The 23,079-nt window shown below is 37.3% G+C and overlaps 1 protein-coding gene and 1 long non-coding RNA gene across 13 annotated transcripts in view; both read right to left on the reverse strand.

Moving 5' to 3' along the window:
* Nucleotides 1-339: 339 nt before the first annotated feature.
* On the reverse strand, nt 340-9,866 carry LOC141455211 (uncharacterized). Of its 9 annotated transcripts, none has more exons than XR_012459163.1 (9): nt 9,561-9,866; nt 8,892-8,978; nt 8,408-8,556; nt 8,242-8,308; nt 7,538-7,737; nt 5,366-5,784; nt 4,913-4,986; nt 4,309-4,449; nt 340-488 (listed from the first exon to the last, which is right to left on the reverse strand). XR_012459163.1 is itself a non-coding variant. In XM_074130102.1 (9 exons), exons 1-9 carry the CDS (start codon nt 9,619-9,621, stop codon nt 423-425), a joined length of 1,419 nt encoding a protein of 472 aa, XP_073986203.1. In that variant the 5' UTR covers nt 9,622-9,865; the 3' UTR covers nt 340-422. The 9 variants fall into 9 exon arrangements, 7 of the variants coding, with proteins under 7 accessions (XP_073986203.1, XP_073986202.1, XP_073986204.1 ...); XM_074130102.1 differs by lacking the exon at nt 4,913-4,986 and adding an exon at nt 1,446-1,695 and having other exon boundaries at nt 8,408-8,535; nt 9,561-9,865; XM_074130101.1 differs by lacking the exon at nt 4,913-4,986 and adding an exon at nt 1,446-1,695 and having other exon boundaries at nt 9,561-9,865.
* Nucleotides 9,867-13,876: 4,010 nt separating this feature from the next.
* Nucleotides 13,877-23,079, reverse strand: part of LOC141455220 (uncharacterized) — a 150,438-nt gene continuing 141,235 nt past the window's right edge. For 3 of the 4 annotated variants that reach the window (XR_012459169.1, XR_012459166.1, XR_012459167.1), the window contains 2 exons: nt 15,034-15,173; nt 13,877-14,087 (listed from right to left, as the gene is read on the reverse strand). This is a non-coding gene — a long non-coding RNA (uncharacterized lncRNA). The remainder of the gene's footprint in view (nt 14,088-15,033; nt 15,174-23,079) is intronic. The other variant, XR_012459168.1, reaches the window with a different exon arrangement.

The raw sequence follows: 23,079 nt of genomic DNA on the forward strand, positions 1-23,079 counted from the left end.
GATTTGGCCAGCCAGTCCACAACCTCGTTACTTACCATAAAATACTTACTTGAACCGGTACCCAGTAGACCAGAAAAAAATCTTTAATAGAAGCTAGCTTTTTTTCAGCCTTTTAGGATAATTGAACACCATTTTGGGAGTAAAAATCTATTTTATAGATATTCTAATTAAAAATAGAGTCTGACTAATCCGGTTATCTAATACACGATAGAATCGGGCATAAACTTAGCCCTGGGAAAACAGTGGTCCACTCTCCAAGAGATATCACCTATTTTTTAAAAATAAAGATTACGTCATCACAGAATAATAAATTCAACTAACAGAAAATAAAAAAATAAATTGAAAAAACAAACAAAATTTAATGACAATTGAAAGACTTTTTGTAAAACAAATTGATGTACTTTAAAAAAAAAAATCACAAACTATTTTCTACGTTTTTGCTGTTTCTTTTGCTTCAATTTCTCAATTAGATGGTTTAATGCACACACCTGAAACAAAAATTTATAGAGTGATATAAAAATTAAATGCAATTGGTTAAGAACTAACTATCTTTCTCTTATAATAAATTGTCGACAATCGTCTCAAATCTACCGAGGACTTGGAATTTTATTAAATAATTATTATTTTCAATATAATAAAGACGAGGGTATTTAAATTAAATCTTTTACTCTAATTTAGAAGATCGGGAAAGTAATTAAAAGAAATAGAAGTTGTAGTGCACTTTCATAGATAGCAGCATTAGTCCTGGCTGATACTGTCTTGGATTCTATTTTTAATCTCTCTTTAAAGTATGTGAAAACACTACGTACTTCTAACGTAATTTTTGAAATCCACGTTTTATTGAACATGTCCGTTGGAAGGTTCTGTGAGTCCTATAATGTGGTTTTTAAAAAATGATCAGTATATATATATATATATATATATATATGTGTGTGTATATACGCTTGCTTGGGAAGGCGTGATGAATTTCACCAAAAAGCCTGCAAAGCTGACAGATGATGGAACGAAATGGGCTCTCTCTCTAGAGAGAGAGAGAGAGAGAGAAAGAACATTTAGAGAGAATATGGCATGGTTACCCTAACAGCTAAGTCCCTGCGACTTTTTCTAATGAGACTAAGTAGATGATGTAGAGGAAAATCCTTCCTAAAAAAAAAAAAACATAAGGAACAAAAAGTGTCTTGCACCAGAGTGGATCGGGAGAACATTTGATTCAGAAAGCTACGCAGGTACAGGTGAAGGAGTATTAACTCGTTTCTCGATGGTGTTCAGCCAATCAGGAAACGGTTTTCCCAATCCTGGGTTTCGCAGTGGGCCAGTTACCAAAAAAAAAAATAATGAAGCGAGTCCCCTAAGAACAATGGACACCACAATGAATATTTTCAAAATTTCAGACTCTACCCTATGTGTTTGCCAAGAGATATAAAGGGTGTACACCCACACCTTACATAATTAGGGCTTCCAAGCTCCGGAACATCATAGTGAACAAAACGTACATTTAAATTTAAGATATCGTTCACTAATAATACTATAAAATTAATGTCTTTTTTTTTTTTTACATCGTCAATTAATGATAGCAATGCTCTTATAGTATTCTCATCTTCCTCCATTTTTTCACATAAATCTTTAAATTCTTCAATAACTTCCGGACTGCAGTCTGTTTTGGTTTCAATTTTAAACTCTAATTCTTCTTGGCGGCTGAAAACAAGTATTTTTAAAATGAGATATCTAGCTGCCATTATATAAAGCTCGAAAAACAGAAAGTGTTTTAATAAAGGGACGTTGATACAGAAAATATGGAAACACGGACATAAACTGTTATGTATTGTTCAACAAGATTCGGCTGTTTAGCCACGCCTCTAGAGGTGTCTTGTCTGAATGCTAAACCTATGCGTTGTACCTCCTTTAACGAAGATTAAGAGAAAACAAAAATGAATTAAGAAAAAATCTAATCTAAATGACGTTTCTCATACCAAAGGTTTATTTAAGTAAAATTCTTGATATCTACAATTTATCTAAAATATCTAGTAGATGAAATCAATACGAGGGGGTACCCAAAAATAACCGAAATTGCGTTGCCGCGCATGGAGCTTATGTAGTACGCATTTCTACCGCTAGACGTGTATAGCGCAATTCCTTGCCAGTTCAGTCCTGCCTGTGTTGTCTGCCTGGCTTGTTCTGTTCATCTGCATTGATTGTTTTTACCAGCGCTGTTTTGTTCTTTTTTCGTTTTTTATGATGGCAAGTTTAAGTGAACAACGCGTAGCTCTGAAATTTTGTTTTCTACTCGGCAAAAATGCTGCTGAAAGTGTTTTAATGTTGAAAACAGCTTACAAAGATGACGCTATGGGAAAAACTCAAGTATACGAGTGGTTTACTCGGTTTAAAAATGGCGACATGTCGATTGATGACAAACCTCGTTCTGGACGTCCATCAACTGCCCGAATCGACGAAAATGTTGAAAAAAATTCGAGAGCTGGTGTTCACAGACCGTCGACAGACAATTGATCAACTGTCAGAGAGTAGTGGGTTATCTTGGAGCTCGGTTCAGCGAATTTTAACGGAAGATTTGGGGATGAAAAGGGTTGCTGCCAAGTTTGTTCCTCGAGTTCTGACTGACAAACAAAAAGAACATCGAGTTGAAACATGTCGTGCTTTGAAACAACAGCTTGAAACTGATCCAGACTTTCTGTCAAAGGTCATTACTGGTGATGAGTCATGGTGCTATGGTTATGACCCAGAAACAAAGCAACAGTCGAGCCAATGGAAGACGTCATCTTCACCCCGACCAAAAAAATGTCGTCAAGTCAAGTCAAACATCAAAACAATGCTGATTTGCTTTTTTGATGCCAAAGGCGTAGTCCATTCAGAGTTTGTCCCCCCCCCCCAGGTCAGAGCGTCAATCAAACCTTGTATTTGGAAGTTTTGAAAAGATTGCGCAATAGTGTTCGCCAAAAAAGACCCGATTTGTGGCAATCAGGAGACTGGTTCTTCCACCACGACAATGCACCTGCACACACAGCCATCTCTGTTACACAGTTTTTGGCTAAAAATGGCATGGTTCCGCTGCCCCACGCACCTTACTCGCCTGACCTGGCTCTGTGCGACTTTTTCTTATTTCCACGCATGAAAAAGTGCATGAAAGGTCACCGATTTGACAACATTGAAGAGGTCAAGAAAAAAACGAAGAAGGAGCTGTCAGCCATTTCTAAAGATGACTACAAAAAATGTTTCGAACAGTGGAAGCACCGGTGGGACAAATTAAAACTGTCCGGTAGGACAGTTGTATAAGGGTTGATCGTCAAAAACTGCAGGAAAAAGCGTAACGTTGAAAAACACCCAACTTTGACAATTTTTTTCTCTTTTTCTATAAAAGATAAAATTCCCAAATTTTCTTTAAAATATAGGGCAAACCCTCCTTTATAACTGTAATTTTTTTGCAACAACCCAAATCTAATTGGTTTCCAGAAAAAAGTTGCCGAAAATGAGCAAAAACGGCTTTTTCAAAAAATAAATTAGTTGTAATGGAGAGTATTTTGAAGGGGATAAGGTTGTTCTGTAAAAAATTTGTAAATAGCTTTTAAAAAATAATTCCGGTTTTTTTTGGGTACCCCCTCGTATAATACTTGTTCACTATCAAGGTCAATTTTTGGATAAAAATCCATAAAACTTCAAAAATCCATTCACAAAACTGCTCCTTAAATTTTTATTTTGGGTTCCATAATTATTTTATTTTTTTCCAAATTCACGGCGAGTCAACAATTTAAGTTCATTCATGTCCGGAACTTTTTTCAGTGCAATTCGGTCTCCGGACAGTGAGCTGTAAGAAGCTCCTGAGAAGAGAAAATCTAAGTTGTCAGCAGCTGGGTTCGAGCCTGGGATTTCCAACACGCTTTAATACATATTGTTATTCATTAGCTAATTTTCGTACATTATAAATCCCTCTCGTTCAGAAATAACCTTCCCTTAATCGAAAATGTTTTAAATAATAAAAAAAAATGGTAGAACTAGTTCAACGAAATAGACGTACATAGTTTACGTTTAAAACAAAATCGGATGAGGAAACGTTTTCGAAAAATCCAAGGAAGTGCATAACAAATTAAATAAAGAGATACTTCCGGTTAGCTCTGATTTTTGGTTAAAAAAAAGCGTATTGTTGAGTCCGATGGTGGCATGTAAACCTAGATCCTAAATTCAAAATGTCTACACTGTTTTGAATAATGTTAACCATACACTCGCACAATTGGTTAAAAAAAAAAACTAGTTTTTCGGACTCAAGGTAAGAAAAAGGAAAAAAATCATTTAACTAACTTTATATCTTCTGAAAATTTTTTTTGTAACCTCTGAATGACGTCTTTAATTAATTTGTTTTTATCGCATTTTTTAATAATCAAGCCGTTATTGATGACATCATCATCCGTAGGCGTGGTGTCCATCCTTTGAATGAGTCTCCTAAAACAATTGTATTATAAATCAAGTTATTTTCATTCATATCAGGGGGGGGAACAGGAAATAAAATTCTCAGAAACTACTTACACTAATTTCGATTATTACTGTTTAATTAAAGAAAAAAAATCTAGGCATACAAATAATAAATAACGAAAACAAAAATTATTGGGATTGGTATACTTAAAGTGGAATGTTTTTAAATGGAGTAACGATTTGTGTTAAGAACAAAGTAATGCCTTATTTTTAGTTAAAGTATGCTTTAAGTTCAATAACCAGGCGTTACGCATGGAGGTGGATAGCTAACATAATATAGAAACTGAACTCAGGGTTCAAACCAAATGTTTTATCCTACAAAGTACAGTCACCTGTAAAATCCATAATGCTCCATTCTATGTTTCCCATTCAATAATCCACACAATCCTTGGAGTCAATCTTTATCCCAGTTATAAAAAAAAATTCCACTTACGTACACCACCTCTATAATTCCTCTTATCCAAACAATCTTCTCGAGCTGAGCAAATTCTGGTAGTTCCTGCTACGCTGTTTGTAAGTGCACGAAAGCTAGCGTGATTATGTGATCTAACCTTACGAGTTATAAAAATAATGGAAAACCTAAGAGAGGTTAAGTTTAGAGAAAGCAACAATATAAAAATAGTAATAAATTTTGGTAAACATTTTATTATACTAATTATAAAAATCCATTAACTATAATCAAACTTTTTTGTAGGTTATGATCCTTTTAATGTGATTTTTATTTAACAAGTATATAAAACCGTAACTATGCAAAATAAATACATATCGATAATAGGAAAGATGAATTATCGATAAAAGGAAAGATATAGTAATAAAGGTATTTGAATTACCTATTAAAAATGTCATAGAGTACGTTATAATAAATAAATAAAAACTGTACACTCACTTTCTTTTAATGTTATTGATCATATGCATCTGATTTGATAAAATCGAATCAATTTTATTGATTTGCAAATTTGTATCAGTACGACTACCATTTATTTTATCCAATATCTTATTCTCCTGCAATCTGGCGGCCAAATTGTGCGACCTATTTGACGACTGGCCAGCTATGAATGGCACTTGTTCTAAGACGTTTGGTAAACGAACTTTCTTCGTCTTTTTCATCACCGTTGCAAAGGTGGGCGTTAAATAGTTTCCAATGTGCTTTAGATTCTTTTTCAAAAGTTTCTTATTATTGACAGTTTTTGCCTTCTTTTTGATGTAAGAATTATTGTGGTTCACATTGTCCAGAACTTCCTTAGAGGGCTCTTTTACTTTTGGCTGACTAACATCTAGGATGCTCTCATTCACTTTTTTGACATTCTGGAATAGGAAAAACTAACTAGCCAAAAACATTTGTCAACTTCTAATCATTTTTTATTTTAAATATAATTTTTAATAATATAAAATACTCAGAATCATAAATTTAAAATGAGCACACTTTCGTCCTTGCACATTTGAAATGCTTTAAAAGAAAATCTCAAGATACCGAGAACAGCGGAAAGTTCTCGGTATCCCGCCTAATCCGGACAACAAAGTAACTTTTTAACAATATAATGTAAGCTGTAAATGGTTATTTTAAGCAATTTTTTTTATTTTATTTTGTAATTTACAATCTGTATACATTGTATACAATCAGTAAATATGGAGAGAGCGATGAACTGGTGAGGGAAGAGCAGAAGGAGAGACAAACTACCCAGCGGTAGCACTATCTATAGGAGAGAGGAGAATGTGTGGAGTTAGGAGAATGTGGTGAAAATGAGGAGGAGAGAGGAGACATAGGAGAATAATGGCGTTTAGGTCTTCAGCCTACAAGGAAGTCGCGAGGCCACTGGCGATTCAGTCGGCGAGGAGTATTAGGGATGTCAGAGGAAGCGAGTCCAACACTACAAGAGGATTAGAGCTAGTCGAGAGAGCAGTACGGAATTTGTGTATTAAGTCATGGCGAGTTGGTCTATGAAGGGAATGTTAAGGTCTTTGTGAAGAGTGAGGTTAGTCACCATAGAAAGGAACGTCAACTATCTGTCGTAGGAGTTTTGACTGAAATTTCCTGTACTGTCCGTATGTTTGTAGGTTTGGCTGAACCCCACAGTTCTAGTCCGTAAGTTTACATAGGTTTGAGAATAGTGTTTTAAGCAATTTTCTTTTTTTTTAATTACGTTAAAAAAACCCAGAATGGACGCCAAATTATCGGTGATCCCTGGGCCCTAATCATATTTCATAAAATTTTGCTTTGAAGTTAAAACGTTTTATTAAGTGGTCCACAGATCGAACCTTTAATGACTTTTCCCTTCCTTATTAATGTGAAAAGCAATGATTCCCAAGAACTCCCCGAAAATCATTTTCCGGGGAAAAAAAAGACTACAAAATAACAGCTACGTCTCCGGTTTTCCGGTTGTTCTTTTAGGTATTCCCTCAAACGCTTTTAATATATTGAAAATGTGATTAGGTCCGCATTGCAATAGATAAAATCAATTCTTTTAATATAACTTACATAACTGGCAGAATCATTGATTCTCTTGAAATCTCTGAATAGGATTGTTTAAGATTGCTTTTAACCTTGACACTTTCGAACTTAATACCTTGCAATTCGGTACATCAATAATAATGAATAAATACGTCATTAATAATAACAATAATTCAATTTCCACTCTAGTAGTTTTGAAATCGCCATCATATCATCAATATTCCAGAATTCTCTGCGATATCGAAAGGAACTACTGGTTTTCCTACCTCGAACACTCTTGCCGTTGTAAATAGTACTTTTTATAAACAAAACGGTGTTTTTGATCTGCTGAAAATTAGCTCTCTTACTGAGCATGTTTAATATTATAAGGGGAGGAGGCCTTGCGTTATATAAGTACCATTTTTATGATTAATACGATATTTTTTCAACACAAAACAGAACTTATGCGTTCTGGATCGATACAGTAGAGCGTTTACTATCAACATTTTTTTCCCCGAGTGAAAATTGCAGCAATATTAAGTTCAGTGAATGCCAATAACATCGCACGACTACAACATTACTCTGAGCATACATTTACAACAAATAAAATTATTTCAGTTTACTTTCTACCTTTTGAATATTTGTCTTCATTTTCCTCCTTCGCTTGACCTTCTTCCTTTTAGTTTTCAGTTTTTTCTTTTCCAAAGGTTTCACGTTTTTCTTGGGCACCTTTTCAGCTTCTGAAGTAGACGATGCTGATGATGATGATTTATCAATTTCATTGTTTTGCATAGTAATATTTCTATATTCTTCCCCATCTCCGCCAAAATCTGAAACAGGAATGCAGGGTTTCTTTTATATGTATACATATGAACATATATAATGGCTCGTCTAAGTAAAGGTTAGGATTGAAGCAACCATAAATAAATGTATGAAATCACTATACTAAGTTCAAATTAAATCATTGGAACCGTTTGCCAGAAAATCTATAAATAGAGGACAATTTTTTCAGTAAAGTGGTATTTTCAATTATCAAATTTTTTTTCATATTAAGAAATTCAGTCCATTTTATTATTGCCAATACAGTACTATAAACAGTAATGGCAAACTAGAGGAAAGGTTAACCAGTAAAATTCTTCCAGAAGTGCTTTCACTGGAATTTTCCTGAAATAATGTTTCAAATAAAAGCTACAGAACTACTTATATGTAACTATTACAACTAGTTTAAAGAAGATGCACTACTTTAGCAATTCGTTTTGCCGTTAATTTGGCGGCGGAAAGTCAAGCTCAACACTGCATTGATTACACAATCAGCTGTTTCATGTTGTACTTACTTTTAGTACTAGCATTTGTCGACACTGTTCCCTGCCACTTATTAGACGAAGATAACAGCAGTTTTTCCTGTAAACGAAAATAATAAGTTGAAGACCAAAAAAAAATGTACCCCCCTCAAAAAAAAGTCAATAAATAAAATCATAATAGTAATTTAGACATAATCACCTTACTTAAGGAGAGATGTCTATCACGGTATTTCTCAATTCTGTAATACTGTCCTACAGAATCACCTCTTCCTTTCACATAATCTACAGAGAATCCTTGTTCGTAGACAATACCGTCATTTCTTCGGTCTGAACAAAGTTCATAATCATCTAATCAATTTAAACAAAATAAAACAGTTGTAGCAGTCTTATTTTTAATTGATTCTTTCTTAAAATGAAAATTCCTATTAATTTATAATAATTTATTACAGCAAGATATCCGTATAGCGATATATTGTAGCACCGGGTTCGATTCCCGTTATGGGCCTTGGATTTTATTTAATGGTTAATTTGAGAAATTAATAATTGTCAAGTATGTTTGCTAGTCGCCTCAGTCTACGCCACCTAATTTGGTAGTTGGACGTCACACCAACCTCGTCCTTCAATCCAGACACAAACAGTTCGTTAAACTAAAAAACACTAAAAGAAAAATTGCTTCTTCTTACCATTGCCTTTAGCATCTTGATATCGATTGTACATGTCATTTCCTTTTGGTATTTCTAAGGAAGATCTCTTTGCTATTTTTGTGCATCCTAGTTACAATTTAAAATGTACGAGTTAGAACCATTGCAATTAAATAAATACCATTATTATCTAAGTTGGCCAAAAAGGGTAAAAACAAATTGGCACTTCAAAAAGTAAAAAATAAAAATAAATAAATAAAAATTAACCGCCTACTTTTTTGCAGGTGGGACTTAATTAGTAATTGATTCAGCAATTAGGGTCTTTGCATGAGTTCTGCAAGGATACTCCAAAGCAATTTCGATTAGTGAGGGAGGTTTGGAGCTGCTGGAATAGTGGATAGAAGGAAACCTTAGGCGAGAGGCAAGCGACTTGACAATATTTCAATTTGAGTAGACGTAATATTACTTGCAAGAGGACGAAGACCTCCAGCGAGTCACGGCAGACGTAAGAAGCACTAAAATGGCACGAAACTGACAATGGATATCCTAAATGGTAGGTTCTATCAGGTAGGAAGTGAGGAAACCTCACTGGAAGGATTCTGTTCCGTGTGAAAGGGCTTGTGGTACTGCTGAGAGAAACCAATAAGGTTGCAGAAGGCTACGCTTTCTGACGAATCTTGTAGAATCTAATCTAGACCAAATTGGGCTTACCTTGTATGATCTGCGAGACGGACATAGTTGGCGATGTGGCAGTAAAGTGTGAATAATACATTTTTTTTCTAATAATTTTTAATTTTTGTAATTTAGTAATTTAGGTAATGAGGAGGATTAAACTCAATCAACGTAAAAACACTTGAAATTACAACTGTTCATTTCAAAATTTAGAAATCAATTCAGATATTTTTATTTAGAAATATAAATATTGAGCCGCATAATATTGGTTACATTGGTGTGTTGTTTTGATGTACATTCTAGAAAGAAAACTCAATAATTTAGAATTCCTGTACATAATAACATACTTATTACAGCTGGATTTATTTAAATCATTCATCAATTTTAATTATAAAGGCACTATTTTTCATACATTTTACGCAATCAAAATTTAATTTTTGGCAAAATTAGCAAACATTTATAACCAAAACGAGTTCTCTTTCTTCAACCTTAGGTATCAAACTTTCCTCCATTATAATGAATTTTAACAAATATTTTAATTAAATTCAATGTTTTTTCGTGTGCATATAATTATTCTTTTAGATTTATCATTTACATTAATGCATTTTGCATTATTTTTAGTATAAATACGTAGTGTTTATACTAAAAGAAGATTTGTTGTTGCTGCGACTAGGTCACGAACAAAGTTGTGTCCGGGTGTGACTTGACGAAATATTAAGTGGGCGGTGTTTGTCTTTGTCATGACCTCTTACATAACGTCACCTTTATAATTTCCATTCCAAGATATTTGGATTATAATTGAAAAGCATTAACCAAGATCACACCTATGTATGTAGCTACAATATTGTCAAACTGAATAAGTAATCATCTTTTTTCAATGTTTCAAAATACATCTTCCAGGATGAATCGAAGGACACTTCTTACGGTAAACAAATCTTCAGAAAACTTGCAAATAATAAATCTACTTTCTCATAATACTGGCGGCTTATATTTTTAAAAATTCGGATTATTATTAAATGTAAGTTTAGTTTGGCTTCAACATCTTCCAGGATTGTTGTTCATTCTTTTTGGTGACTGATTTATAGTTTCATTAAGATGAAAAAAATAATTGCCATTTCTGTCATGATACATTTATTCTGCTGAGTTTTCGACCTAGAGACTAGGGGTCATCTTCAGGGCTAGTTTAAAAAGTAATATTTTTACATTACAGGGTTGGTGTGTCTTCTGTCTTGTCTGTTCATGGACAGAGTAAAAATATTACTTTGTAAACTAGCCCTGAAGATGACCTAGTCCCTAGATTGAAAGCTCAGCAGAATAAATGTATCACGACTGAAATGGCAATTATTTTTTCATCCTATCTTCCAGGATACTTTTGTATGGAGTCATAGTCTTTACTCCAGAACCCCTAATATATATCATCTGAAAAATGATTCAGTTCAAAGTTTATTAGGTTTGTACATATGTACAAATTTGGGTTAAAGCTAAAATTCCTGCCAAACTATTTTAGAAGTATTGACAATGTTGAAAGGATTGCGGAGCTTTAGGCTAGAGAACCAGCCGTCTCAACCCTACAAGGGGTTGACTGCCAAGACTTCAAGGGGCGGCCAAAAAAACCGCCTCTTTTGGTAGCCACATGTTCTATCTAATCTTACAGGTTTAAGAGATGATGCTTAAAAGCTCCAGTGGTTGCAGGTAAGATAGGTATCCAACAGAACAGCCGTTGTTTTATGCCACTGAAACATTCGACCGCCCAAAAAGTCGAAAATTATCAACCCAAACTCTAAAAAAAACGCCGGCTGAATCTACTCTGAAAAAGTACTGGTTATGAAATGGAAAGTATAAAATAAAAACTGCACCAAACATGCTTCTTAAGAACTTACAAACAGGATATCCGTAAAAATTATTCAGAATTTACTGGAAAATAATTGATTAAAAGGATATCCTGCCCGTATTTCTTCTAAGAAGAAAATATTACTAAGAAAGTGTATATATATATATCTCTCTAGATCCACTAAACTGATCAAATCTAACCGAAGATAAAAAATACATTCTTTCAAAAATAATAAACACGAAAGAAAAGAAAAATCAATGAATAGATTCACTTGAGTTAGGCAGAGGGTAGTCATCTTCATCAACAGATTATTCACTGTGTCGAGAAGTGCGGCAATTAACACGACTATTGGCCCATCATTGAATAATTATTTAGAAAATAACAATAATCGTGTACCTGTATTATTAATATATAATATATTAATATTCTAAGAAGGTAGTTAAACAAAATCTTCACCTAACCTGTCTAAACTTCGCTGCAAAAAGCCTTGAATATGAGTTTTTTAATAAATAATATTTGTTTGTAGTATTAAACTGTGTTTTACTTTGTAATTACGAGGGGCACTATTCATATTTTGAGCCTAATAATAAAAAAAACAGTAATTAGTCATTGAAAATGACTTAAATGACTTTATTGTTTTTCAAAATATTCTCCTACACTTCTGCATACGTTCGAACCACTTGTCAAAGCATTTTTTTTCCATTCCGCTTGAGACACCTCTGGCATCATTCGACCGCCCAAAAAGTCCTCATCATCGACCCATCATAATCGACTGTGGTACTTGATTTGATTAACGCTTTAGGCTTTAAGATAATGGTTAACATGAGAATTTTTTACCAGTAAAGAATGTTTGCCAATTACCTTAGCCCACGACACTTAATTGGGTAGCTAGCTGGACGTAAAACCCTGAAAAATAGGCAATACTTTACGAGGGTCGTTTGAAAAGTCCGTGCAAAGTCAGAGAGATAGCACTACTGGCGCGTATCGAGGTTATGTTTAGTTAGTAGCATCTCTTGGAAGAACACACACCAAGTTTCAGCCAGATCGGTCTATTTCTTTGTGTTTGGCATTCGTTTGAATCGAGGAAGTCGAGGGATTTTCAAAAAATGGACGAAAAAGAATTTCGTGTGTTGATTAAACACTACTTTATGAAAGGCAAAATGCCTCAGGAGACTAAAGAGAAGCTTGATGAACATTATGGTGACTCTGCACCTTCGATTAGAACAGTTTATAAGTGGTTTCAAAATTTTCGGAGTGGCCATATGGGCACAAGTGACGCTGAACGTTCTGGACGCCCTGTTGAGGTTACTACTCCAGAAATCATTGATAAAATCCATGATATGGTGATGGATGACAGAAGAGTGAAGGTGCGTGAGATTGCTAGTGCTGTGGGCATCTCGAATGAACGGGTACATAATATTTTGCATCAACATTTGGACATGACAAAGCTATCCGCAAGATGGGTGCCGCGATTGCTCACGCTTGACCAAAAACAAAATCGTGTGAAGTGTTGCAAGGACGGTTTGCAGCTGTTCCAGAAGAATCCGACTTTAAGCGTCGTTTCGTCACTGTGGATGAAACATGGATACATCACTACACTCCTGAGACCAAAGAACAATCTAAACAATGGGTTACCAAGGGGGAATCTGCGCCAAAAAAGGCGAAGACCGTTCCTTCGGCCGGAAAGATTATGGCGACTGTCTTTTGGGATTCGCAAGGAATAATCCTCATCGACTATCTGGAAAAGGGTAAAACTATTACAGGTGCATATTATTAATCGTTATTGGACCGTTTGAAAACCGAGCTGCAAGTAAAACGCCCACGATTGGCCCACAAAAAAGTCCTTTTCCATCACGACAACGCACCAGCTCACACCTCAGCAGTTGTGGTCGCAAAATTAATGGAAATAGGGTTCCAACTCGTTTCACATTTCCTCTATTCTCCAGACTTGGCTCCCTCGGACTACTATTTGTTCCCCAATATGAAGAAATGGCTGGCGGGAAAAAGATTTTATTCAAACGAGGAGGTGATTGCAGAAACGAATGGCTATTTTTCAGACTTGGACAAATCCTATTATTCGGAAGGGATCAACAAACTAGAGCAGCGTTGGACGAAGTGTATAAGCCTAAAAGGAGACTATGTTGAAAAATAAAAAAGGTTTACCCCAAAAAATTAAGTAGTTTTTATTTTTGCACGGACTTTTCAAACGACCCTCGTATAACAGTGATATTTTAGAAAAGGTAAGTAAAAATTAAGTTCGAATTCCCACTCGAAAAATAAAATAAGAACCCATGGAAATCGAAGGGAAAAATGGAGGCCCGAAATATCATATTTTCATTGCATCGTAACGTAAAGAAAATGATTGTGAAAACCTACTATACAGGCCACGCAAGAGACAAAGCCTCACCGGAAACAGACAATAAAACACCTTGTAACCTTTTACTTTAGCCTTTACTACAATTTTTTAAAACTACCATTACAGCTTCTGCTGGGAATAGTCAGGATCGTTGCCAAACAATGTTAGTCACATTAAAAATATGTCGTTTATTAAGTAAAGATTATTGGAATTGTGTCGATAATCATTTCAAAGAATAGTGATCTATTTTGCTATATTTAGACTATACCATTTTCTTCACCTCTCTGTCAGCCATAACATCATCATATCCAGGTGACGAAATAAAAAAGAAATAAACCTTCTCTTGACAATGCAATATTAGGACTCCAATAATATTCATCTGAAAGAAAACAAGCAATTTTAAAATTATTTTGTGAGTTACTATCTAAAGATAAACATACAAACTAGTGTGAACTGCACAGTAACAATTAAAATCACAATTGGTTAATCTGAATACTCTGCCACAAATTATAAGAAACAAGCGATCGTGCTCATACTATCACCGTCATCTGCAGAGCCATCTTCACATCCAGGAAAGATGATTTCAGTTTTAAAACTAAATCTATGCCCTCCAAGATGCTCTTGAACAAAACATTTTTTTTTTTCAGAAAAAAATATAAAATTATACACATCACCTTCACTCTTCGGAGAGCGACTTGTCCTCCAGTGATTTTAAATGGTAGAATTCTTCCTTCTGTGGATAAAGTTCGCTTTATCTTGGGACTCTATTTGGCACAAAAGACTCACTTGGAATGTATTTATTAAACTTAAGAGACAGGAACTAAACCGACGTTACAAAACTGCTCTCACGATTACTTGAGAAACGTACCCCATCTTACTCTAGACAATAAAGTGCTCATCTACAACACTGCACTGAACACCTTTATGGACTTACGGAATAGAAGTGAGGGGGCACTACCAAGCGCTCTAATTATAACCGAGTACAAAACTCTTCAATCCAAAATTCTCCGCAGAATCACTAATGCTCCATTTTATGTTTCTAACCAGGCCATCCACAAAGATCTCAATGTTCCTTTTGTACGCGACCTCATCACATCTCGGTACAAAACATTTCATAACTCTATCCCTCTCTCTCTCCACTACAATCCGTTAATCCAAGAACTTTCTTCTTAATCCATTACTGGGAATCCCCAACAGAAGACTGAGACGCCGTTGGCCAAGAGATCTTCTGATGGAGTAAAATTGATGTATAATTTTTCCTTAGTAAATAAGTAAATATCCCTCTCCCATCTCATTCAGTCACTATTCTCTCTCAGCGCTCTTACCTTGCTAATTACTCTCATCTCGCTCATCTCAGTTCTTCACTTTTCCCCTTTCGCCTGCGTATATCTCATTGCTCACTGCTTGACAGTATCTCCGAGGGTTGCCAGTGGACAACTGCTCCTCTCTTGAGCTCATCTTTTCCCTACATCATATTTACTAGATGCTAATTTTGCAGTTGTAAATTTTTCAATAAATAATTTTAAAAAAAAATTATACACTACTCTAACTATGTACTAAGAATGACGTGATTTTTTAATTATATTCTATACAAATTATATATTCATTGTCTTTTATCTATAGAAGCAGGATTCAAAACCTGGTTGTACGAATAATGTTAACACTTACCTGTTTTCTAATGTAATACTAGCAACAAATTTATCCAATACTGTTGGAAATCCCACTTAAATCGCATACCTATCCCAGAAGTATTACAAACATACTTAGTTCAATGTCGTTTAAAAGCCTTTCTTAGAGAGAAGCGTGCTGGGTGACTCATATGTACGCGTTAAATTACTTCATATAAATTTTTGTTTATTTCTAGCTCTTTACCGTTACTTAAGTGAATTTTTTTTTTAGATTAAGGTTAACTTTCCTGAATAAGGCATTGAGATTGTTATTAAATTTGAAATAAAAAGTAAATAATTAGGGTTTTCCACGAACTATAATTTTCTGGCTTTATTAGCCTTTTATCTGAAGCATCCGAGATCATATCAGGTGCCCTTAATCCATTCAGAGGCATTCACAACAAGTTGGTTTTCCAGCATGACATTTTCTTCAACTGACTGATATAAATCCCTTAACTTGGAATACATAAACGGAATCGTTTGGAAAATTGAAAATCCCAGCAAAATTATAATGCCTCTTAATATATATAGTTGGGTGAAATTATTCTATTATACTAAGATTTAAAAACAAAAACATGTAACATATTATTTTCTAATAAAACATTTATAATAATAATAAATACTGAGGCTTCACATTGAAAGAGTGCTTTCAATTTCCAAAAATCCTCCTGGAAAATCCAAATTTTCCTTGGGGAACATTTTACTTTCTAAATGATGGAATTGAAGAGGATAAATAGTAAAAGAAGTTTGTTATCAAAAGAGTTACCATATGGAATTCTAATGCTACGGAAAATCAATTAAGATATTTATTTTTGGGTGGGAAATGATCCGGAAAAGCCTGCACCAATTTTTGTTCTCTTTGTAGTTGGACTAGTTGGACGAATTTATCACTGACGTATATTTTTGTCTTTCGCTAACTGCTAATAGAAAGTAAAGTGATTGCCTATTTTTTTCAGGCGGGCTTTACGTCCAACTACCAAATTAGGTGTCGTGGACGGAGGCGACTAGCTAACTTACTTTACTGTAAATTTCTCATATTAGCCATTAAAGGTATAGACTGGGGAATATAGCCTAGTACCGCAACACATCTTAGCTTTGCGGGTCTAGCCTCTAACCGCTTGGCTATCGTGGCGACTAGCAAATATACTTTACTGTAAATTTCTCATATTAACCATTAAAGGTATAGGCCGGGGAATGTAGCCTAGTACCGCAATACATCTTGGCTTTGCGGGTCTAGCCTCTAACCGCTTGGCTATCGTGGCGACTAGCAAATATACTTTACTGTAAATTTCTCATATTAACCATTAAAGGTATAGGCCGGGGAATGTAACCTAGTACCGCAATACATCTTAGCTTTGCGGGTCTAGCCTCTAACCGCTTGGCTATCGTGGCGACTAGCAAATATACTTTACTGTAAATTTCTCATATTAGCCATTAAAGGTATAGGCCGGGGAATATAGCCTAGTACCGCAATACATCTTAGCTTTGCGGGTCTAGCCTCTAACCGCTTGGCTATCGTGGCGACTAGCAAATATACTTTACTGTAAATTTCTCATATTAACCATTAAAGGTATAGGCCGGGGAATGTAGCCTAGTACCGCAATACATCTTAGCTTTGCGGGTCTAGCCTCTAACCGCTTGGCTATCGTGGCGACTAGCAAATATACTTTACTGTAAATTTCTCATATTAACCATTAAAGGTATAGGCCGGGGAATGTAGCCTAGTACCGCAATACATCTTAGCTTTGCGGGTCTAGCCTCTAACCGCTTGGCTATCGTGGCGACTAGCAAATATACTTTACTGCGAATTTCTCATATTAACCATTAAAGGTATAGGCCGGGGAATGTAACCTAGTACCGCAATACATCTTAGCTTTGCGGGTCTAGCCTCTAACCGCTTGGCTATCGTGGCGACTAGCAAATATACTTTACTGTAAATTTCTCATATTAACCATTAAAGGTATAGGCCGGGGAATGTAGCCTAGTACCGCAATACATCTTAGCTTTGCGGGTCTAGCCTCTAACCGCTTGGCTATCGTGGCGACTAGCAAATATACTTTACTGCGAATTTCTCATATTAACCATTAAAGGTATAGGCCGGGGAATGTAGCCTAGTACCGCAATACATCTTAGCTTTGCGGGTCTAGCCTCTAACCGCTTGGCTATCGTGGCGACTAGCAAATATACTTTACTGCGAATTTCTCATATTAACCATTAAAGGTATAGGCCGGGGAATGTAACCTAGTACCGCAATACATCTTAGCTTTGCGGGTCTAGCCTCTAACCGCTTGGCTATCGTGGCGACTAGCAAATATACTTTACTGTAAATTTCTCATATTAACCATTAAAGGTATAGGCCGGGGAATGTAGCCTAGTACCGCAATACATCTTAGCTTTGCGGGTCTAGCCTCTAACCGCTTGGCTATCGTGGCGACTAGCAAATATACTTTACTGCGAATTTCTCATATTAACCATTAAAGGTATAGGCCGGGGAATGTAACCTAGTACCGCAATACATCTTAGCTTTGCGGGTCTAGCCTCTAACCGCTTGGCTATCGTGGCGACTAGCAAATATACTTTACTGCGAATTTCTCATATTAACCATTAAAGGTATAGGCCGGGGAATGTAGCCTAGTACCGCAATACATCTTAGCTTTGCGGGTCTAGCCTCTAACCGCTTGGCTATCGTGGCGACTAGCAAATATACTTTACTGTAAATTTCTCATATTAACCATTAAAGGTATAGGCCGGGGAATGTAGCCTAGTACCGCAATACATCTTAGCTTTGCGGGTCTAGCCTCTAACCGCTTGGCTATCGTGGCGACTAGCAAATATACTTTACTGCGAATTTCTCATATTAACCATTAAAGGTATAGGCCGGGGAATGTAGCCTAGTACCGCAATACATCTTAGCTTTGCGGGTCTAGCCTCTAACCGCTTGGCTATCGTGGCGACTAGCAAATATACTTTACTGCGAATTTCTCATATTAACCATTAAAGGTATAGGCCGGGGAATGTAACCTAGTACCGCAATACATCTTAGCTTTGCGGGTCTAGCCTCTAACCGCTTGGCTATCGTGGCGACTAGCAAATATACTTTACTGTAAATTTCTCATATTAGCCATTAAAGGTATAGGCCGGGGAATATAGCCTAGTACCGCAATACATCTTAGCTTTGCGGGTCTAGCCTCTAACCGCTTGGCTATCGTGGCGACTAGCAAATATACTTTACTGTAAATTTCTCATATTAACCATTAAAGGTATAGGCCGGGGAATGTAGCCTAGTACCGCAATACATCTTAGCTTTGCGGGTCTAGCCTCTAACCGCTTGGCTATCGTGGCGACTAGCAAATATACTTTACTGTAAATTTCTCATATTAACCATTAAAGGTATAGGCCGGGGAATGTAGCCTAGTACCGCAATACATCTTAGCTTTGCGGGTCTAGCCTCTAACCGCTTGGCTATCGTGGCGACTAGCAAATATACTTTACTGTAAATTTCTCATATTAACCATTAAAGGTATAGGCCGGGGAATGTAGCCTAGTACCGCAATACATCTTAGCTTTGCGGGTCTAGCCTCTAACCGCTTGGCTATCGTGGCGACTAGCAAATATACTTTACTGCGAATTTCTCATATTAACCATTAAAGGTATAGGCCGGGGAATGTAGCCTAGTACCGCAATACATCTTGGCTTTGCGGGTCTAGCCTCTAACCGCTTGGCTATCGTGGCGACTAGCAAATATACTTTACTGTAAATTTCTCATATTAACCATTAAAGGTATAGGCCGGGGAATGTAGCCTAGTACCGCAATACATCTTAGCTTTGCGGGTCTAGCCTCTAACCGCTTGGCTATCGTGGCGACTAGCAAATATACTTTACTGTAAATTTCTCATATTAACCATTAAAGGTATAGGCCGGGGAATGTAGCCTAGTACCGCAATACATCTTAGCTTTGCGGGTCTAGCCTCTAACCGCTCGGCTACCGTGGTGATTAGCAAACATACTTTTCCTGCAAACTCATATTAACCATTAAAGGTATAGACAGGGGAATATAGCCTAGTACCGCAACACATCTTAGCTTTGCGGGTCCAGCCTCTAACCGCTCGGCTATCGTGGCGACTAGCAAACATACTTTACTGCAAATTTCTCATATTAACCATTAAAGGTATAGACAGGGGAATATAGCCTAGTACCGCAACACATCTTAGCTTTGCGGGTCCAGCCTCTAACCGCTCGGCTATCGTGGCGACTAGCAAACATACTTTACTGCAAATTTCTCATATTAACCATTAAAGGTATAGACAGGGGAATATAGCCTAGTACCGCAACACATCTTAGCTTTGCGGGTCCAGCCTCTAACCGCTCGGCTATCGTGGCGACTAGCAAACATACTTTACTGCAAATTTCTCATATTAACCATTAAAGGTATAGACCGGGGAATATAGCCTAGTACCGCAACACATCTTAGCTTTGCGGGTCCAGCCTCTAACCGCTCGGCTATCGTGGCGACTAGCAAACATACTTTACTGCAAATTTCTCATATTAACCATTAAAGGTATAGACAGGGGAATATAGCCTAGTACCGCAACACATCTTAGCTTTGCGGGTCCAGCCTCTAACCGCTCGGCTATCGTGGCGACTAGCAAACATACTTTACTGCAAATTTCTCATATTAACCATTAAAGGTATAGACAGGGGAATATAGCCTAGTACCGCAACACATCTTAGCTTTGCGGGTCCAGCCTCTAACCGCTCGGCTATCGTGGCGACTAGCAAACATACTTTACTGCAAATTTCTCATATTAACCATTAAAGGTATAGACCGGGGAATATAGCCTAGTACCGCAACACATCTTAGCTTTGCGGGTCCAGCCTCTAACCGCTCGGCTATCGTGGCGACTAGCAAACATACTTTACTGCAAATTTCTCATATTAACCATTAAAGGTATAGACAGGGGAATATAGCCTAGTACCGCAACACATCTTAGCTTTGCGGGTCCAGCCTCTAACCGCTCGGCTATCGTGGCGACTAGCAAACATACTTTACTGCAAATTTCTCATATTAACCATTAAAGGTATAGACAGGGGAATATAGCCTAGTACCGCAACACATCTTAGCTTTGCGGGTCCAGCCTCTAACCGCTCGGCTATCGTGGCGACTAGCAAACATACTTTACTGCAAATTTCTCATATTAACCATTAAAGGTATAGACCGGGGAATATAGCCTAGTACCGCAACACATCTTAGCTTTGCGGGTCCAGCCTCTAACCGCTCGGCTATCGTGGCGACTAGCAAACATACTTTACTGCAAATTTCTCATATTAACCATTAAAGGTATAGACAGGGGAATATAGCCTAGTACCGCAACACATCTTAGCTTTGCGGGTCCAGCCTCTAACCGCTCGGCTATCGTGGCGACTAGCAAACATACTTTACTGCAAATTTCTCATATTAACCATTAAAGGTATAGACAGGGGAATATAGCCTAGTACCGCAACACATCTTAGCTTTGCGGGTCCAGCCTCTAACCGCTCGGCTATCGTGGCGACTAGCAAACATACTTTACTGCAAATTTCTCATATTAACCATTAAAGGTATAGACCGGGGAATATAGCCTAGTACCGCAACACATCTTAGCTTTGCGGGTCCAGCCTCTAACCGCTCGGCTATCGTGGCGACTAGCAAACATACTTTACTGCAAATTTCTCATATTAACCATTAAAGGTATAGACAGGGGAATATAGCCTAGTACCGCAACACATCTTAGCTTTGCGGGTCCAGCCTCTAACCGCTCGGCTATCGTGGCGACTAGCAAACATACTTTACTGCAAATTTCTCATATTAACCATTAAAGGTATAGACAGGGGAATATAGCCTAGTACCGCAACACATCTTAGCTTTGCGGGTCCAGCCTCTAACCGCTCGGCTATCGTGGCGACTAGCAAACATACTTTACTGCAAATTTCTCATATTAACCATTAAAGGTATAGACCGGGGAATATAGCCTAGTACCGCAACACATCTTAGCTTTGCGGGTCCAGCCTCTAACCGCTCGGCTATCGTGGCGACTAGCAAACATACTTTACTGCAAATTTCTCATATTAACCATTAAAGGTATAGACAGGGGAATATAGCCTAGTACCGCAACACATCTTAGCTTTGCGGGTCCAGCCTCTAACCGCTCGGCTATCGTGGCGACTAGCAAACATACTTTACTGCAAATTTCTCATATTAACCATTAAAGGTATAGACAGGGGAATATAGCCTAGTACCGCAACACATCTTAGCTTTGCGGGTCCAGCCTCTAACCGCTCGGCTATCGTGGCGACTAGCAAACATACTTTACTGCAAATTTCTCATATTAACCATTAAAGGTATAGACCGGGGAATATAGCCTAGTACCGCAACACATCTTAGCTTTGCGGGTCCAGCCTCTAACCGCTCGGCTATCGTGGCGACTAGCAAACATACTTTACTGCAAATTTCTCATATTAACCATTAAAGGTATAGACAGGGGAATATAGCCTAGTACCGCAACACATCTTAGCTTTGCGGGTCCAGCCTCTAACCGCTCGGCTATCGTGGCGACTAGCAAACATACTTTACTGCAAATTTCTCATATTAACCATTAAAGGTATAGACAGGGGAATATAGCCTAGTACCGCAACACATCTTAGCTTTGCGGGTCCAGCCTCTAACCGCTCGGCTATCGTGGCGACTAGCAAACATACTTTACTGCAAATTTCTCATATTAACCATTAAAGGTATAGACAGGGGAATATAGCCTAGTACCGCAACACATCTTAGCTTTGCGGGTCCAGCCTCTAACCGCTCGGCTATCGTGGCGACTAGCAAACATACTTTACTGCAAATTTCTCATATTAACCATTAAAGGTATAGACAGGGGAATATAGCCTAGTACCGCAACACATCTTAGCTTTGCGGGTCCAGCCTCTAACCGCTCGGCTATCGTGGCGACTAGCAAACATACTTTACTGCAAATTTCTCATATTAACCATTAAAGGTATAGACAGGGGAATATAGCCTAGTACCGCAACACATCTTAGCTTTGCGGGTCCAGCCTCTAACCGCTCGGCTATCGTGGCGACTAGCAAACATACTTTACTGCAAATTTCTCATATTAACCATTAAAGGTATAGACAGGGGAATATAGCCTAGTACCGCAACACATCTTAGCTTTGCGGGTCCAGCCTCTAACCGCTCGGCTATCGTGGCGACTAGCAAACATACTTTACTGCAAATTTCTCATATTAACCATTAAAGGTATAGACAGGGGAATATAGCCTAGTACCGCAACACATCTTAGCTTTGCGTGTCCAGCCTCTAACCGCTCGGCTATCGTGGCGACTAGCAAACATACTTTACTGCAAATTTCTCATATTAACCATTAAAGGTATAGACAGGGGAATATAGCCTAGTACCGCAACACATCTTAGCTTTGCGGGTCCAGCCTCTAACCGCTCGGCTATCGTGGCGACTAGCAAACATACTTTACTGTAAATTTCTCATATTAGCCATTAAAGGTATAGACAGGGGAATATAGCCTAGTACCGCAACACATCTTAGCTTTGCGGGTCCAGCCTCTAACCGCTCGGCTATCGTGGCGACTAGCAAACATACTTTACTGCAAATTTCTCATATTAACCATTAAAGGTATAGACAGGGGAATATAGCCTAGT

Source organism: Rhodnius prolixus, unplaced genomic scaffold, assembly GCF_049639745.1.
Source record: "Rhodnius prolixus isolate KJV_2025 unplaced genomic scaffold, Rpr scaffold_33, whole genome shotgun sequence".
In the NCBI taxonomy this organism is placed as follows: domain Eukaryota; kingdom Metazoa; phylum Arthropoda; class Insecta; order Hemiptera; family Reduviidae; genus Rhodnius; species Rhodnius prolixus.